At 43.1% G+C, this 20,015-nt stretch overlaps 1 protein-coding gene across 1 annotated transcript in view; it reads left to right on the top strand.

Annotated features, from left to right (window-relative positions):
- Position 1: 1 nt before the first annotated feature.
- PDE3B (phosphodiesterase 3B) overlaps positions 2 to 20,015 on the top strand; it is a gene marked incomplete at its 5' end in the record, with an annotated part of 155,620 nt that continues 135,606 nt past the window's right edge. Inside the window, one exon of the mRNA XM_004711617.2 lies at positions 2 to 709. Within this exon, the coding sequence (XP_004711674.2) occupies positions 2 to 709 (708 nt within the window). The remainder of the gene's footprint in view (positions 710 to 20,015) is intronic.

Here is a 20,015-nt window from a genome sequence, read left to right as displayed (position 1 = left end):
GGCCGCCTTTGTCCTGGCCCTGCTGCTCGCCGCGGGGCCCGGGAGCTGGGCTGCGGGCGCCGCGCGGCTGCGGAGCCTGCTGGGCGTCTGCGCGCTCAGCCTCAGCCCCCTCTTCAGCATCGCCTGTGCCTTCTTCTTCCTCACCTGCTTCCTGACCCGGCCCCAGCGGGGCCCCGGGCCGGCCCGCGGCGGCGGCGGCTCCTGGTGGCTGCTGGCGCTGCCCGCCTGCTGCTACCTGGGTGACTTGGTGGTGTGGCCCTGGTGGTCTTCGCCGGGGGCGCGCGGGGACGAGCCCCCGGCGACGGCGGCGGCGGCGGGCAGGTTGCTCTTGGTGCTGAGCTGTGTGGGGGTGCTGTCGCTCGTGCCCCCGCTGAGGCTCCGCCGCAGCATCCTGGTGCTGCTCTTCGCCAGCTGCGTCTGGTGGGTCGCCTTCTCCGGCCTGGGCGCGCTGCCCGCCGCCCTCCGGCCGCTGCTGGCCTGCCTGGTGGGGAGCGCCGGCTGCCTGCTCGCCCTGGCGCTGGATCACTTCGTGCAAATCCGGGCCGCCCCCCACCACCCTCGGCTGTCCAGCGCCGCCGAGGACAAAGTGCCTGTGATCCGACCCCGGAGGAGGTCCAGCTGCGTGTCGCTCGGCGAGACCCCCGCCGGTTACTACGGCAGTTGCAAAGTGTTCAGGAGACCCTCGTTGCCTTGCATTTCCCGGGAGCAGGTACGGGGCCCGAAGGGGAGGCTTGGTGGGGAGGGGAATTCAAGTCGGAGGAACGAACGGGTTTGCAAGCGAGCAGGTCAACTTTCAGGGAAGGGTGCGGGGGAGGAGAAGGACCGGGTGTGAGTGAATACGCTTTTTATACCGGATAGAATTCCCCAAACACAGAAAGTTTTACAAATACGCTGAAGCAAGGACCGTTTGCCTTGGGAGTGGAACGAGACTCGTCAGAGGGCACTTTCCCCAAGACTTTGTTTCTGCAGCAGCTGAGTTCTCCGGAGCATGAGGATTATTTGTGGTGTAATTGCCGTCTCCGACTTGTGGCAGAGGCACATGCATTAATTTGGGGGGCCCTGTTTCGGCGGTTGATGATGTCTCCCCGGTGATAGCACACAGTCCTTAGAATGAGTTTATATAAATATGAGTCTATACACACAGCTTTTTAATCAATGTGGTTTTGTTATTACTAATAGGGGGTTGGAGAGCTTATAATTAGGCATGGATATGAACTTTTGAACTGAGACCTGCTAATTCAGATGAAAGTCTATTCGAAAGAATTTTTATTTTGAAAAAAATCTTTTCCCCCTTAATTCATTTCAGCAATATAGGCAAATGCGATCTTTTATAAGCTCATGGCTCCTGTAGGTTTGTTGCATAACTAGGAGATTTTTTTCCCATTGCAATTTAACCTTTAAACTTAATAATGCCTGGACAGATGTCAAAGCATTTTTAATTTGCTTTTGTAGTTTTAGGTTGCTTTTAAGGGAATTGAAATCTTCATCAGGGAGTGAGCATGATTACCTAACCCTGGAAAATAGACCTGTTTTACTTCACCATGTGCAGTACAATCTATTGCTTGTATGTGGTCTTTTTGGCTATAGTCTTGCAAATCCCGTCAAAGGATTTCATAGAAAGAAGAACCAGGAGTGGAGTTTATCCTTTGGATCTGGAATCCCTGTGCTGAGGAACTCCTAGACCCAGGGGACAGAGAAAGAGAACTTATGTAACATCAGAGACTGTGAGCCAGACACAGCGGCAGAGAAACGACAGCAGCAGAGGCAGTGGACCTAGGAGAGGGGCAGGAGATGATGAGGTGGCCAGCACACCGATGAGGAAGCTAAGTGTCTTCAGGATGGAGGTTGATGGCACAGTATGGTGTTTCCAGGCATTTGGTGGAGCAGGTTCTCAAACCCACAACCCACTCACCTTCACGTCGTAGACTGCTTGGTAGAGTGAGGTGCCTCTGGGAATAGATAGGCAGAACTAAGAGGCTTTGTAACACTTACCCAAACGGAGGCCAGTTGGCCCCAAAGGCTGATAGTCAGAGGGCCAGGGAGATGCCTGCCAGTGGGCACAGCTGATAAGCTGTCTTGACCAAAGAACTGTACCCTTAATCATTCCTGATTCTGAATTGTACACTCTTATTTCACTAATAATGCACATAATCGTGAGTATTATCTGGGAGTTCTGTGCAGCCATTGCAATGGATTTTCCAACCCACCAAAGTAGAGGGTGTCATGGAAGGGACAGCTGGTGTCAGAATTGGTAAAGACTGGAGACAGGAGATGTGTTTGACCTCTGCATCACAGGAATCCATCTTGGGCTGAAGGTGGTAGTGATTCTTCCTTCCTCATGAGGAATTACAGGAGGCCAGACACCCTTTGTCTTGTTATTTTCACTTCAAAGAATCCAAGAAGTATAACCACTGTTCAGTGATTATTAAATGCAAATTGTTTTGCTTATCTTCTTGGAAATCTTCACAGGGACCTTGTGTGGTAGATGAAATTAACCTTATTTTAGAGATGAGAAATGGAGAGATATTGAGATTACCCTGCTTCACACATCTATCCCCCACCCCCCAGTTCTGCCCAACAAAAAGGTTTTCTTTAAATAAGACTCTGCTATCGACACCATTAGTTTTTTTCCTTTAAAAATATTTTTTAACAGCTTTATCGGCACTTTGTCCACATATCATACAATAGTTCAACCATTTCAAGAAGAGTTGTGCAATCATCAGCACAGTCAACTTCAGAACAGTTTTTTCTTCCTTGTACTCGTTGTTATTGATGCGATTATTATTATTTTTTATTTGTGGCAAAGATAAACACAACAAGCCATCTCCAATTCAGCAACTTCTACCTGAATAATTCAGTGCCATTGGCTATATTTTTCATGTTGTACAACCCTTATTTAAGCCCTTTTCCAAACTATTCCGCCACCATTTACATGCACTCAGTACCGAAGCAACCGCGTTTCCTCCTCCACCCATGGAAGCCCTCCGCCAAGTTCGGGTTCTTTCTTTGCAAGTAGTTTTCTTGATATAATATTCACATATCATACACGTCCACAGTTAAATCGCTTTTAAAAAGAGTTGTACACACATCATCACCATCAGTTCTAATGCTCCCCCCCCTCCCATGTTCATTGTTTGCTCCCCAATTCCGCTCACGCTCCCATACTCCTGTCTGGATGAGCCATTCCATCAGTCAGCGTCTCTGTGTCCACTTGTGTGCATCCTGAACACTAATAGTTTTCATACTCTTTAATGACTGGGTATTGCCCCAGAACCAGATTGTTTGGAACAGGTTTCTTGCCCTTAACTATAGCCAATGGTTCTTTCCCTCTCCTCGCCTTCAAAATAATCTGCAGGCGCCGCATTGGTTTTTCTGACATGGCGGATTAAGAAAAACCCTCCTTTTTAAACACCGATCAGTCCTCTTCCCGGGAGATGACACTTTCCTTTTCGAAATGGCTTTTGAAGCCTCTTTTGTGGCCTGTAGTTACTTGTCCAAGTGCTTGAAAAACATTATTAGGACTTTTTGTTTTCTCACTTTCCTACTAATGATGACTGACAGTGCCTCGATAAATGTGTCGGAGGAAACATTGTGAGGATTCACTGCGGAGCAAAGTAGGACCAGCTAGCTGTTTGTATGGAATGGAACAGCATTTGGCATTTGGCTGTTTGTGACTATGCTGCATTTTTTTTAAGACTGGAAAAGGGTTTCAGTGGAGCTTCATCTCCTGTGCAGGCCATTTCCTGGAGCTGTACAGCGTTACAATTTAAAAAACTTTGATTGTAAATCACTGGTGCAGGGCCTTATGTCTGTTCTCTTGCAGATTGAAATCCCTCTTCTTCCTGGGCCTCCTGGGATGCTCCTTGTCACAGCAGCCTCTCCCACTGTCAACTAGAGCTCTGTGCTACTGTGCCAGGTGGCTTCACCAGTTAGTCCTATCGGAGGAAGATACAATCTGTGCTGCTAAAACGCACATTCTCTTAGTGCAGACAAGTCTTATTCACCCTCCATTCTGAATGGGAACATTTTGGGGGGGTCTTAAAATACACACTAACAGTTTGGGGGTGTATGTAGGTCACAAAATCCTACTACTCTGGCATGGAAAGAAAAGGATATTTTTAACCTAGCAGTGATGGACATAACAGGAATTTTTAACTTAAATGTTTGTTTCTTATGAAGTGCATCAGTGGGTCTGTGGTTTTGTTTGCAGGGCACATTCATATCATATAAGGGCATTAGGAGATCAGTACTTTCATAGAAGTAATAGATCGAGACTTTCTAGTTTCCAAACTGCTAGGCTTTGTATCTGACCATGGTAATGAACAAACAAACATTCAAACACAACAACATTGTCTCACAACGTGTTTTTTGAAAGACCTCGGGTAGAACCTTACTTAGGAGAAAATGCCCTGAATTCATCGGACGATCGAGGGTCAAGTCCTGGCTTTTACGGCTTGTTATCTTGGAAAGGCCAGTAACCCCTCTGAGCCAGATAGCTTGTCAAATTGAATTTATTAGCTTGCATTCTAAAAGGCCTTTCCCCTCCCAAATACATTCATTTTCATTCGTTTACACTTTTTGCAAAGTATAAATAAAACTTCAAAAAGTACCGTTCTTGAAATTTTACTTAAATGTTGCATGTTATATCACTAACCTCTATTTTTCAATGTGTAATAATTGGAAAGTGAGCAGATATTCTTTCATTTCTGCGTAGAACGTTAAAAAAGTGTGTTGTTAGTGGCTGTTGAGTAGAATCCCACTCATGGGGAGCTCGGCAGTGCAGAGTAGAATTGCTTCATTGCGGTGCTAGTCGTAACTCAACCTTCACCCAGGAACCGTTTAAGAAGCATAGGCAAACTCCTTTTTGCCAGGATTACAAAATTATGCATTTATTTGCTTAAGAATTTAAGCATTTTCATTCACTTTTTAGAAAACCACCTGGGCACTCGTCACTGTAAATGTTTTTATTGTATGAGAGTAGAGGTCAAGTCGTCACTAGGATTTATGTTTTGGGTATGGGGGCTCTGTGTTGGAGTCAACTTGATGGGGCTGGAGAGTTTGGGACCATATTGAAACATAAGGACACATTTATAAATCATTACGTTTTCATGATTAGATTTCTAAAAAGGCTGAAATGGCTGTTTATGTTCACTGCTTACCTTCATTAAAAAAATTTAAAGGATTTTGAGAGTCCAGGTCTAAATCTGGTTACTGCTGACTCTGCCCTGCTTTGTGTGCTAATCCAAAGCCCTATGGAACGAAGCACTCGTTTGTAGTATATTTGTCAGGAGTCAGCTGAGATGAGTAAATAGGAAGTTTAAGAAAAAAAAAAAATCGGTGGTCTACATAGAAGTTTTGACCAGAACTTTAAAACTACATTTTCTGCTATTTTAATTGTATATTCTGCAACTTAATTTTCAGCTCTCAGCCAGATCATTTTGTGTGTGATCGAGTAAGTAAATATGAGGTTTTGAAAGACATAAGTGAGTGTGTGAGATATTTTTCTATACCTAAAATGCTAAGTGCTTTCTAAATGGCTAGGTAAATATTTAAAATTTCTGTGGCCTTAAAGCCTATAAATATTATTTAAAGTGTTAATTTTATTTGAAAAAGGTGCACACATGTAGTGTGCAGGCAAAAAAACAAAATTAAGGTTTAAGTCATTTTCCTGCCTCCTTCTACCCCAAAGCGTTTGCAAGGCACTTCATATCCCACTGTGAATTTTGAAGAATGCTATAGTGTTAGTGAAGCATGTTTTATGGATTCATTTCGTTTTATGCAAAATCATGTGAATATTTTGTAGTAAAATGGGGCTGTAAGGACAGGGTAGACTTGCCCCTTGGGTTCTGAGACTGTAACTCTTTACTCTGGAGTAGAAAGCCCAGTCTTTCTCCTGAGGAGCGCCTGAACTGAGGACCTTACGGATTGCAGCCCAGTGCCGCGACCACGCCACCAGGACTCTTAGTGAATTATCAGTTTGTGTAATAACCTTAGATCCCGCCTTGTAGATATTGTATGTGCTGTTACTGTTGTCTTTCAGAAACATTTGATCAAATAATTTCTTCTGTCTTATGGGCTCATTGTCCACAGGATAAAGTTCATGCCCTTGAGCCTGGCTTCATAACCAGCCTTTAACCTTTTTTTTTTTTTTTTTAAAAAGCAGTTAAAAACCCCTTTACCTTCTTGCATCCATCCTTGGCTCTAGCTATTCAACGGCAGCTGTTATTACTGAGCCTGTGAATTTTTTCCTTTTGTTTTGCATTCCCACTGTTCCTTTTAGGGAACACAGGAGATGAAGAAATCTTATCCATCACAGTGATACGAATATATATATTCACTGCCATCCAGTCAGTTCTGACTCATGGAGACCCTATAGGACAGAGTACAGCTGCTCGCTAATTTCCCAAGGCTATCCTTGGTTTTGCCAGCTAGCTCCAAATATATGCTAAAAGGTCACACCCCTGGTTAAAGCAGGTTGAGATAGGGGAGAGGCAGAAGAACATAAAACAAAACAAAGCAAAAAACCCTTTTAGTGTAAATCCGATGAAAGTTGACAGGACAGATCATCAGTTTTACATTCAGCAGTTCATGCACATTTTCTGTCAGCTCATCCATTGCAGGCCCTCAGTGGACCATCACTTACTCCACTCCACCCTGGGTTCTCTGTTTCCATCCCTCCTTCTTTCCTAACCCGCAATTCTTTGTCTTTGGATAAAAGCAGCCCTTAAATGGTTGGTTATTCTAACATAGGTTGAGGGGCAGGGGAAGTTCAATTCCAGACCTGAAGGGTGACTAAGAGCCATAGTCGTAGGGATGTCACCTGTCTCCGACCAGTAAGCCTGGCTCTTAAGATCTGGGCCTCTGTCCCACACTTTCCTCCCACTCCAGCCAGGACCTGTGGATACAGTCTCTTTCGGAGCAATTGGTAGTGGTAGTCGGTTGCTGTGGGTTGGAACTGATGTGATGTACCCAGCCACCACCACAAACAATTTCCCTAGTTCACCATCTCTTTTTATTAAGTTTAATTTATTTAGTAAATGCATTTATGTCCCTTTTTCAAAAATGATTTTTAAATTGTGAATTAGGTGGAGGCCGTTTACATTTCAGACCGCCAACTCTGCATTCAATAGTTTAAACCCCTCATCAACATCCCACCCTGACCTCAACCCCTGTATTCTAATCTACTGCTTCATCTTCACACCCAGGACATCCCTCCCTCGGGGAAACTTCCAAGACTTTTCCCTTTGGTATATGTTTTTGTCTGGGTTTTTATCCTTACAGTGTTGGTGTCCTATGATATCTGTTCTTTTATGATTAATTAACTTCACTCAGCATGAAGTGCTCCAGGTCCATCCATGTCACGAGGTGTTTCCTGGTTTTACCATTGTGCTTTAGTGATGTTTTTAGATTTTTAGTATTCTCTTCTTTATCTATTCTTCTACTGATAGGCATTTGGACTTTTCCCAACTTCTTGCTCTTGTGAACAGTGCTGTGGTAAACACAGGCGTGCATATGTCTGTTCCTATTATGGCTGTGTTGTTTTTAGGGTATCTACACAACAGTTATTGCTGGCTTGTGTAGAATTTCTATTCTTAGTTGTTTGAAGTAGTGCCATATTGGTTCCCCCAATGGCTGCGCATGTTCCCTTTTTCATTCCTTATCTTATTTGTGTCATTTGCTTGTTTCTTCATCAGCCATGCTGGAAGTAGGCTTCCTTGTTTGTCTTTAAAAAACAACAGCTTTTTAGCTGGGTTGGTTTGCTTTCTGTTTTATTTACTTCAGGTCTTTGTTTTCACTTTTTGCTCCGGGTGGGGAAAGGCCAATGGTTGCACCTGAGATGGCCACACGTTTACCACAGCAGAATGTGGAACATTGTCTTTGAGGACTCTGTTATGCCAGTTGACCTTCTTGTTCCCAAAGGCGACAGTCATTTTGGCAGCTCAGTAGACACCCTATCAATTCCTGGAGCCGTGTTTTTCACCAGTGCCCTCAGTACCGCTTTAAGCAGCTTCTTGCAACATCAGCCATTCTTGCACAAGTGCAATCTCCTTAAATGGTTGAACGTTGATCTTTTTTTTTGATGGGGGAGAGGGTAGTGATAACTTATTTTGATCCTTTTTGTCCATAGAGTTTTTCAGTAATACAACTCGAGGCTTGAATTTTCTCTGTGGTTTATTTCAGCTTGAGATATGCCAGTCATGTCCTTACCTTTTATTTTTGTAATTCCAGGCTTTTGTACATTTCATCACCTTACTTTGTCTTCTTAAACGGTATGTGTGTACACACAAACTCAAATACTGTTTCCAGACTTAACCTATAATAGGATGCATTAAAAAAAAAGATAGGATGCATTACTTGTTTATGTGGCTTTATTTATAATTTTAACTCATTCTGATTACATTGTATATTATACTTTGGTTATATAGTTTTTATGACTGTCATAATTGCTAAACTTTTTTTTCTTTTTTCAGCATTGCTGTATGATAAGTGCCGTGGGAGAAATAGGGGGATAAAACAGACATAGTACCTGTTTGATTTTTTAATCTATTTAGGGGACATACGGGCAAACTTGCTTACTATGAGAGAAAATTAAATTAATGCTATCTTTCCAGTCTGAGTCCCTTGTTGTGGGCAGGGAAACACGTGATGGATTTTTCATGAGAATGTACTGAAAATCTTCCTAGAGGAGGCATTTGAAGGATATATAGGACTTGATTAGGTGGAGACATACACACATTATGACTGATAAGAAACAATCTGACGGTTAAGAAGAAGTTCATGGCTTTCTTCTGGACAGCTACTGAGTAAGGGACTAGGATTTATGTTGGAATGTTGCAGGAATAGAGACAGGAAGATTGGCTGAGTAATGTGTATAGGGGTTTGAATGCTCTCTCCAATTTTTAAATTCATTTGTTGGCAATAGAAAGCCATTGGAAGATTTTTCTTTATTTATCTTGGGGAGATTACTGACAATGTGAAGGAGAGATAAGAATCAACATTTTGAGGTCAGGGAGGCTAGATACTCATCCACATGAGAGCCTTTGAGAACAGTGGAAGTGGAAAGGTGGGGGTGACTGGTTGACTAAGGGGGCCTGAAGATAGTAGTCCACCTGTGGGCAACTGGAAGGTGGTGGTTGTTAGGGGCCATCATGTGGGTTCTGACTCGCAGTGACCCTGTGCACAACAGAGCAAAACACTGCACGGCTAGTGGTGCCATTAGTGGGGCTGATAGGGGACATGAGAAAAAGAGCCAGTTTGAGAAAAATGACACAGAGCTTGATTTTCTTGATTAATACATGCTGCTTTTAAATGCATGTGTTTGCTTTCTCTAAATAAGCTCCCTGAATATAAGGATCGAACATTTTGTTCTAGCTTACCCACAGTGCATTCATAATGAATATCTCATGTTTACTCTTACTGTCATTTCCCGTAGTAGCACCAGGTTAACCTTGGGTGAAGGAAAGAGCCACGAGTAGAGGCGAGTCCTGCTTGACTACCCTCTTTTGCATTTCATTAACAATCCGCAGTGTTGCATAATGGTGCAGCCAGCAGCCAGACTGCCTGAGCTTAGATGATACCACTGCCATTTCTCAGTTCTAGGAACGGCTACGCCACTTACTTTATTTGTATCTCAGTTTCTCTATGTATGAATTGGGAACAATTAGCAGTATTCACTTCATCGAGTTGCTGGGTAGATTAAATGAGTTGATAATTTGCAACATTCTCGGAACATTGTGAGACATCTGGCTAGCTGACATTTGGTTAGCTGCTATTGACACTATTTGCTGCTATTATTAAAAGTTGAAATATTTATCCTCAAATTACTCCGTAGCTTATACCAAATTACTCTAAGTGATAAAGTTCATAGTTTTCTCAAACAATTCCTTTTCATTGTCTTGGTATTTTCTTCCAACGAGTATAAAGTTAAAGTGCCTTTTTTAGAGGGGGCAAGTCTTTCAGCAATTTGTGAGTATTAAGACAAAAAAGAAATGTGATGATATCAAGTGTGGTCAAAAGAGTGAGTTTAGATACCTTGCCTTTCGGAATTTCAGAGTTAAAGGTGAAGTAGCTTTGTTCGTCAGAAGAGATATTTGTCAGCTGCTACACCAGTAGCTCACTGCCTCTTAAGCTGATTGTCCCAGCCTGTCACACCGGTGGTGGAGGTGTGCTGGGTTTCACACAGCTGCCCTTTAGGGCGATTCTTGCTTCATAGTTAACTGTCTGCTAAACTTGTCATCTGTGAAGCAGTCCCACCCCAGGGCTGGTAAGTGAGAGATAAGAGAGGAAGGGACAGATGGAAGCCTCTTCCTCCCCTCAGTCAGTGCTGGGCATCTTGTTGTAGTGCTTGCTGAGCTGAGTGCTTAGATGGCACTTTTAAAAAAATTTCTAGAGAAAACAGTATTCTCAGTGAAAATTTACTAGTTCTGATAGCTTGCCAAGGAATATGATAGTAGTAAATTTTTAGTCACAATTATCTAACAAACTGCAAATGTCCTACTTTTAGTAAAGTACATCCACCCGCCCCCCAGAGAACTATCTGAGCAATACCTTTTTAGTTTAAAGGTACTTTGTTTTGGTTGTTATGATTGTGTTTTCTTATCATGTTTACACCTGTGTTGGCTTACGGAGCAGAACTTAATATTTCCTCTGCTCACTGAACAGGTGGAAACGATTATTTTCATGCTAAACAAAGGTTTTCATTTTTCACACAGTTTGTCTTTTGTGCTATGATACAATGATGTCTTAATTGACTTGTAAATGGTTTGACCTGTATTGTTAATCTCAGCTTCCTTTGTATTTTGAGTTCTTATCTACCTGGATTTTAATAGATATTTTGTTTGTTATTTGCTATTAGCTGAGGAGCCCTGGTGGTGTAGTGGTTACGAGTTGGACTGCAATTCCATGGTTGGCAGTTCGAAGCCACCAGCCGTTCTGAGGGAGAAGACTGGGTCTTCGACTCCCCTTAAAGAGTTCCAGTCTTGGAAACCCACAGGGGTCGCTGTGAGTCAGCATTGACTGGTTGGCAGTGATTGCTGTTCGTGTCTATTTCTTACTGTTACCCATCTCTAGGTTGTTCCTGATTTTCAGTAGTGTGTTAGGAAACTAGGTAACCTACCTAATTAGAATTGGTTGTAGAAATAGGGATGAAAGGGATGAAGACGTCTTTCTCAGAAGTAAGACTTAGTGACTTTGTAACATTTATTTCAACTGCTCAGAGGTCTATTTTGCTTGTTTTGTTAAAGAACTTATAGATAAAAGAGGTGTTAGATACATTGTTTCAACATTTGCAACCCGATACTGGTTTATTTTCTTCTTTATTAGGGAGATATACTTACCATAAAGCATACAATTTAACAAATGTTCACATATATATTAAGAAACCAAACTCACTGCCAGGGACTAGATTCTAACTCACAGTGACCCGAAAGGACAGAGTAGAACTGCCCTTTTGGGTTTCCATTACTTTACTTCTTCATAGGAGTAGAAAGCCTCAACTTTCTCCTGTGGAGTAGATGGTGGGTTTGAACCACTGACCTTGTGGTTAGTAGCTCAATGTATAATTAACTACTCGGATTTTGAGCTGAGACCAGATGTATCAGAGACTGAGACTCAGAGGAGCAGTGTTGAGACTATGGGGTACCTTCACCTCAACTGGCCCAAGGTGATGGGACTGTGAGACAGAATGACAGGCTGGCTTCCTAGCCCACAGAGGAAAAAGCCAAAAGACCATGTATCTGAGAAGCCGAGGACCAGAGAGAGTCTCGCCTGCTGGTTGAGGAGAGGTGTTGCAGTGGTTCAAAGATTGTACCTTCACTCTTTATTGATCCTGACTTGTGGCAACCAATTAACTTTCCTAGTAAACCCTACCATTGTGAGTATTTCCTGTGAGTTTTGTGTGTCTATTGCAATGGATTATTGAATCCAGCATAGAAGTAGAGTCTTGGGGGAGAAACACTTGGTAGTTAGAGTAGATCATGAAAGATGGAGGGTGGAGGCATGTCTGACCCCTGCCTCATGGCAACAGGGAAGCTAGAGGAGATCAGATATGACCCTCCATGCCATTTACTGCAGTTGCTATTAAGTTGGCCCTTGGCTCCTGGTGACAATGGTATTGGACCATTGTGATCCACGGGATTTTTATTGGCTGAATTTTAAATGTAGATCACCAGCCTCTCTCCCTAGTCTGTCTTAGTCTGGAAGCTCCACTGAAGCCTGTTCATCTCCATAGTAACACATGAATCTCTTCTCACTGATGGCCGGTCCTCTTGGTTGATGGGTGTTGGTCAGGAGTTGAACCAGGTCTCCTGCATGAAAACAATAATTCTACCACTGAATGACCTCAACTATGTGCAGTGGCAGTTTATTCTTTCCATTGCCATTTCACCATTCTTCTGATGTGAACATTTGGGATACTTCTAGCTGATGGCAGAAAGGATGTGAAGCTTCTATGGATATTGTTTTACGTGGCACTGGGGGACATACTTCTTTTTAATAAGTAGAAACTTTCCCAAATTTTAGACGAACTTTTTTTTTGTTCATTTTGAAAATATTGCAAATAGATCTTTGGAATGAATTATCTGTCTTCTTAGATGGACAATTCTTAGAACTTATTTATCGGTCTGCTGATCTCTTCCTTTTTGAGGGACATAGGTACCACCCACATTTTTTCTGACAGCCGTGTTCTTAACTACTTTTATGTGTTGGTGTGTGATCTGCATGGTCTGCAGTTTGAAGCCACCAGCCGCTCCTCGGGAGAAAGACTGGTCTTTCTGCTGCCATGAGAAGTCAGTCTTGGGAGCCCACAGGGCTCGATAAGAATCAGCGTTGACTGGATGGCAGTGAGTGAGGAACTTGGTGAATCCAAGTAGCTGAACTTGATGCAAGCGCCCTGTTGGTTCCTTCAAGAATTTACTCGACGCTCTGTGCCTCAGCTACTGAACAAGCAACGCCGGGTTTCACGTGAGTCTTACAGATGCATTGTTCACGCTCCAAATTTCAGATTCCAACCAGAGACCTGTTCTCATCAACAGTGATGTTGAAGGAGAAGTGAGCTTATGCAGACCTTATCTTGTCAGGCAGGCCCCGAGTGATGCCCCTTATCATGTTCTGCACACAGTTACAGACCATGTGCCCTGCTGCCGGGTCTTTTCTATTCCTGCCATTGGTTAACTGAAGCCTCTTGGCCTTTCCCAGGAGTCTGGAGGTGTACCTTGATGTCACTGAAGCCTTGCTTCATGGCTCCTCAGGGGCGCTTCCCCCTAACCCTGTGTCATGTCAGAGCGATAGCTACAGCGTGGTTGATATCTCAAGCGTGGACTCCGTTCTCCCAGCAGTTGTGGCAAATTCCACACTCTTTGATGTGTTATCAGGAGTACGCTTATTGGGCATACTTGCACAGCCCTTGCTCTGGAAAATACTACCCAGAAGCTTTCTAACGTAATTTTACCAGCATGCACACCCACTAGTAATGTACGAGATTTCCAGTGTTCTTGCTAACCCTGTGAAAAAGGTGAGGAGGCTAGGCAGGATCTCCTCCAGCCTCACAAGGGAGAAGGAGAATCCACCCCCTCATCAACCCAAGGCCGATGGACACAAGGCCGAGGCAGGCATGCCTCCCCTTCCATCCTCTTTACCCTCCCTAACGTCAACCGCTTCTTCCATAGCAGCACACTACCTCTTTTACTGGGTTGGATAAGCGATTGCAAAGAACTCACTGACAACACTCATGATTAAGTGTGTTTATTAGGGAAGTCAGGATCAATGACCAGCAAGGAGACGGGCATTGGTCCACAGTAATATACCTCCCCTCAGCCAGCAGCCAAGTTTCTGTAGTCCTTAACCTGTCAGCTATATGGGCCTTGCCTCTGGATCCGGAAGCCAGCCAGATGCCATGCCTCACAGTCTGATGGTCTGTCTCTGTCCCCTGGTCTCCGTGCAGCAGCCCCTGGTGCCTCTGGCCCCTGCCTTCACCTCGCAGACAGATTTCAGATGCACTCCACTGGTGGCTCTTTCTCCTGATGGTCCAGGGATTTCTGCTTCTGAGGCAGCTTATTCTGATAGTCAGGGGAGTGGCAACTAAAACAGACCAATCCCGACGTGTTACTTGTGTCCCTTTTGCATCGTCCCACTCTATCATTTGGTGGGTGTTACAGAGACATGGATAAAAGGACCACATTAAGAAATTTCACTTCCCCACACACTTTTAATTCTAGCCATTCTGGTGAGGGCATAGTATCACTTCATTATGAGTTTAATTTGCCTTTCCCTAATAATGCATATATTAAACTTTTTTTTTCTGTGTACTTCTTAGCCCCCAGTACTTCTTTTTGTAAAGTGTGCATTCAGACGGCCTGCTCTTCCCTCTCCCTCTCCTTTTTAATTTTTAAAATACTGGACTTAAAAAAATTTTTTGTGTGTTCTATTTTGTATCCTGGATAATGGGTCCTTTAAAAACAATGCATGTATCACAGGAGTCTTCTCCCACTCTGTGGCTGCCTTTTCACGCCCTTTGTGTCCGTGTGGAGTAGAATTTTCCCATTTAGTGAAGTTCTACTTATCAGTATTTTCTTCTGTGTTTAGTGTTTCTGTGGTTTAATTAAGGAATGTTTGCCTGACACTTATTTTTTTCTTCTGAGAACTTTATCATTTTAACTTTCACATTCATTTTGAAGTAATTATTGTGTATGGCATGAGGTAGTGGTCAAATTGCATTTATCTCCCAAATGGATACTCCATTTTCTAGGGCTATTTCTCATCTGTGAATTCTGTGATCCCTTTATCACAAATTTGGTAACTGTCTATGTCTATTTCTAGGTTCTCTGGGCTCTGTTGACTTATTTTTATTCTATTACTATGGTGAACTTTTTTTTGCTTTAGTTTTATTTTAAGACTTAACCTGTAATAGTGTATGTACATCTCTAACTGTTGTTCTTGGGTATTTTTGTGCCCAATCCAGGTCCTTTGCATTTCTTCATACCTTTTAGAACGAATTGGTCAATTTCAACAAAAACATATTTACCCACTTGTTGGCTTTCGTTTCTCCCTACAATTATATCTGGGATTATTTTATTTCATGCAGTGCAGGCCTGATGGCACAGAATACTTTCAGGGTTTGATTGAAATAACTTATTTTTTTACCTTCATTTTTGAAGCATATTGTCCCAAGGAATAGAATTTAGGTGGGCTGTTGGTTGTTTGTTTCAGTGCTTTAAAAAAGCCATTCCATTGTGTCCTGGCTTCTGTAACTGCTGATGCTTCTTTGAGGGACTGTGCCTGCCCCACCTTCGTTGTCTCTGCTGCTTTGAAGACGCTCTCTTTGGTTTTCAGCATTTGGTTGGGATGTTCCTCATGTGGTTTCTTTGGTTTTGTCTCCTTTGGGATCCGTTACACTTTAAGGATTTATTTTAAAATTCCTCTCTTCAAATATGACTTGCACGGCTCTCTTCTTTCTCTTGTTATGCTTTTAATTTGTATTTCTCTTACAGTTTAGCATACTTTTTAATTTCTCAAATTTGCCTAGTATTTCCTCTTAAGGAGCCCTGGAAGCAGAGTGCGATATGCGTCAGCTGCTAACCACAAGGCTAGCCAGCATTTTGAAACCACCAGCTGCTCCACAGGGGATGGACAAGGCTTTCTGTGCTTGTAAAGATTTACATGCTCAACAGCCCAAGGGGGCAGGTCTACTCTGTCCTGTAGAGTTGCCATGAGTCACCATTGACTCGACAGCAGTGAATTTGATTATTTTCTCTTCTGCAGTTTTTTTCATTTTTCTTTATTTTCCAGTTGCTTACTAAGAAATTATGTATGTGTGTATATATCTATATCTAGAATACTTGCCTTAAAAAAGATTCATTCTAATTTGAGTGAAGGTTTACAAGCAGATCATCTGTTGTATATGCTATAATTTATTGTTTGAACTCATCTGTTTCAGTGCCATCAATGCCCCATGCTTATCCCACTTCCGTCCAGCATTTCCTATTTCTGGTCCTCCTCCTCCCCGAGCCCTCTGTGCTTGGGTAAATGGTTGATTATTTTATGAGGGGCGTGAGTTCGGTTCCTGCCTGGAAGAAAGGGGGACTAAGGGGTTTAGTCCAGGGGGACCTCCAGTCTCTATCTGACCACTGAGCTTGGTTGCTTTTAGGATGTTCTGTTCCACATTGTTCTCCCCATCGACCCAGGGTCTTATCTTGTGACCCTTTTCAGAGCATTGGTGGTGGTATCCGAGCACTCTTGTTCTTCCGGTTTCAGGGCTATGTTGAGCTGTGCTTTCATGACCCACAGTCTGTTGCTCTGTTTCCCGGTGCCTTTTGTATTTCATCATTCTTTGCTTCCGATGGGGAGAGACTACTAGCGGCATCTTAGATGGCCGCTCAAGAGCTTGTGAGACCCCAGTCAGTACTCTCCGAAGTAGGATGTAGACCATTGTCTCTGTGAACACTGCTATGCCAATTGACCTTGGTTTCCCAGAGACCATGGCCTAGATCCCCGGGGCCCATCAACTCATTTCCTTTTATATTATATACGAAATTTTTACAACTTTGTCCTGTGTATACTCCAGTACCTGGAGGGATCTATTCACCGCAAAGGTAAAATACACATGCGCAGTTTCCTCTGCCAAGCCTATAGATTATTTATGGTTATATTCCCACTCGCCCTCCCACACCTGTTCAGCCATCAGGTCTGTCTGTCTAGGCATCTCCTGGTAGATCACCACTACTGTAGCAATGGATTTGCCTCTGTTGCCTTGAGCCTTTGCAAACCCCCAATGTCTTCCCTTGCCTCTATTATTTTTCCCTTATCTCCCTCCTACTGCCTTTTCTTTCACTCAGACACTAATGTTTTTTGGTCTTATGTTTTTCAATGATCTTTTCTCAGTTTGTGACTTGTCTTTCTACTTTATTTATGTCTAAGTTAAGTTTGCTTATCTTGTGCTCTTTTTATTTACATTAGTGCTCTTTATATTTAGGTAAGCAATCCTTTCTAACCCAATGGTCATGAAGATGATATTTTTCGTTAAAATTGTTTGTTTATTTTTTATGTTTATCTTTGGTGTATTAGGAATGAATTTTTGTTTGTAGTAAAAAAGAAGAATGAATTTTAATTATCCATCAATTGTTAGACTTTGGATACATTTCTGGTCCTGTGGACTGTACCAGGCTTGCAGTTGCATGCTAATACTATTCTGTTGCAATTACCGTGTTCTTAGAATCCGCCTCGATGTCCGGCAGGGCACCTGGCCTCCCTGTTCGGTTCTTCACAGAGAAATTGGGTACTCTTTGTCCTTTGCGTTGATCAAATTTCCCCAAATAATCCATCGAAATTTTGTTTGCTGTGACATTTGCTTTGCGATACTAGCTGTTCTTTTGGTGACATACGGGAATAAAATAAATTTTGATCTTATATTTTGTTCCTATCCGAGCTGTTAAACCATATTATTTCCAATAATGGTGTGCTGATTTCTTGTTTGGTTTCAGTGTTCCATTCGCCAGGGTGCACACATTTTGTCTCTGAATTCTTGTTGCAGTTCCGAGTGTCACAGCCTTCTTCCTGCTCCTCAGGTTCCCTGTGCCCATTCTGCTTTCTTCCTTGGCGCTGGCTGCTCTCGGAGCTTGCTGGGGCGCACGGCGCCCCCTCTGGTCTGGCCTGGCTCATGGTTCTGAGGTGTCTGTCTCTCGTGTCACTGTGCACTTTATAGGTCTGTCTACTGTTTGGACGAACAGTGGTCCCGTTGCTGGGTTCAGTTCCGGGTTAGGGGGATATCTCAGAGCTGTAGTCTCAGAGATTCCACTGATCTTTACCAGAGTCTTATCTATTTACTAAGATTCTGAATTACAGTCTTCATTTTTCTCCCATTTTCTCCAAAACATTATATGATCTCAAGCAAAGCAGTCGTAGCGGTCGCTAGGCACCGTGTAGTTCCATTGGCCACCGGGCAGTGGAGGCTGGGGTTCGGGTTCAAAAAGCTCTTGGGAGAATCCCGTATCTTTTCCAGTATCCACTTGTAGTCGATTGATTGCTGCTTGCATATTCAGTGTAGATAATCATGCTTTGTCTCTCCCTTTCCAAACTTGTTCCTGTTATGCCTTCTTTGTGTCTTATGCCAATTAGCACGCTACAGATTTTCAGAATACAAACAGCAATACAGGGCATCTTTGTCTTGATTTTTATTTATGTCTGGTTCACAAATTGTGGTAAAATATACACAACATAAAATGTGTCATTTAACTGTTTTTAAGCATACAATCCAGTGGGGTTACTGTATTTTTACACAAATAATTGGAACCCACCTTCTGCGTTTGTTTGCTAACCGAGCCCTCACCCCGAGAGGTATTTTCATAAGTGCTCTGGGTGTTTTTATATGTTGCCGTAAATAATTTCACAGAGCACACTTCTGAAAATACTTGGATGGTGTATGCATGTGTGTTGGGGGTGGTGGGGCATGGGGTGGGGAGGAGGTTGCGGCTGGCAAACAAATGTAGAAAGTTGGCATCATTTGTCTTAAAAATATGGTAGTCATATTCACAGTGTTATTCAAGCATCACCATTATTTGTGGCCAAAACTTTTTAATCACCCCGAACAGAAATACAGAAAAGCAATAGCTCTCTGTTTCTTTCACCCTTCGAGCTCATAGCAACACCTAATTTCTCTACATACATTGACCTAGATATTTTATATAAATGGGATCCTACACTATTTGTCCCTTTGTGTCTGACTTAATTCACTAAGCATAATGCTTAAGGCACACGCATGGGGTAGCATATCTGTAACTGTATTCCTTTTTGTGACTGTCTGGAGGTGTAGTGGGTTACCCAGGGGCAGTTAACACAAGGTCACCAGCCACCAGCCACAGGACGCTTTCTGCTCTAGTGGACATTAATAGCCTCAGAATCCCAAAGGGAGAGTTCTACTCTGTCCTATAGGGTCTCTATGAGTTGCAATCGATTTGATGGCAGGGATTATGGAGGTTTTTGGTTTTGTTAAACATTTTTTAATTGCACGCATATGCATTTACATTGCATATACGGTCGACCCATGATCAAGGTGGGTTAGGAAAGCAGAGCCCGTGCAGTTGAACAGCCACACATTACTTTGACTCCCTAAAAACTTGACTCCTAATTGCTGACTGGTGATCTGAACCTTACTGATAATAGAAACAGTCAGTTAACGCAGTTTTTCTTTGCCATGTGTATTGTGTACTGTGTAAAGCTTCACTTTCAGTAGCAGAGGAAGAGATCTTTTGTAAAAGGTGCATCGCTGCAAGGACAGCGTCATGGATTTCCTTTTCTTCTTTCGTTCTTTTTTTCTTGCGGTGGTTTAGTGCTGGGTTAATTTATCTTGAAATGACAGGCAACCACAACTACAGACCTCAATTTATGTTCCGTGGTCAAACAACGCAGCGTCATGACGCTCCTCTGCTCAGGGACCACTTCTGCTTCACCAGCGGCACTCTCTGTGGGCCCCAGGTTTACCCCATCGATCTAAACACTGTGACAAGTAGATGAGAACTGCTGAAGATCACCTGGTATCTTGATGCACAACTTACTGGAGAGATGAACAGCTCACATGGAGACGATTAGTGTGTTACACAACGTTCTTGAAGAAACCCCACATAATAATGGACTTGCATCGTTCCAACCCCAGTGTTCAAGGGTCCATGGCACATGGGCCACATTTTGTTTTGCCTTTCATTTGTTGATGGACACCTGGGCTGTTTCCACCTTGTGGCTCACGTGAATATCGCCGCAGTGAACCCTGGCATAGAAGTCTCTGTTTCAGGCCGTGCTTGCAATTCTCTTGGCTGTATATGAGGAAAGGAATTTCTGGGTCATGTGGTAATTCTATGTTTATCTTCGTGAGGAACCACCAAACTTTTCCGTAGCAGCTGCACCATTTTACATTGCCATTGGCCATAAACTAGGGTTTTCATTTCTCCACATCCTTGCCAGTACTTGTGATTTTCTGTTTTAAAAGAATAACCTATAGTGCTCTACTGCACCCTGATTGACTCACCCCC

This window comes from Echinops telfairi, unplaced genomic scaffold, assembly GCF_000313985.2.
Source record: "Echinops telfairi isolate 266 unplaced genomic scaffold, ASM31398v2 ScPeMD7_60;HRSCAF=208, whole genome shotgun sequence".
In the NCBI taxonomy this organism is placed as follows: domain Eukaryota; kingdom Metazoa; phylum Chordata; class Mammalia; order Afrosoricida; family Tenrecidae; genus Echinops; species Echinops telfairi.
This window is presented reverse-complemented; position numbering and strand designations above follow the sequence as displayed.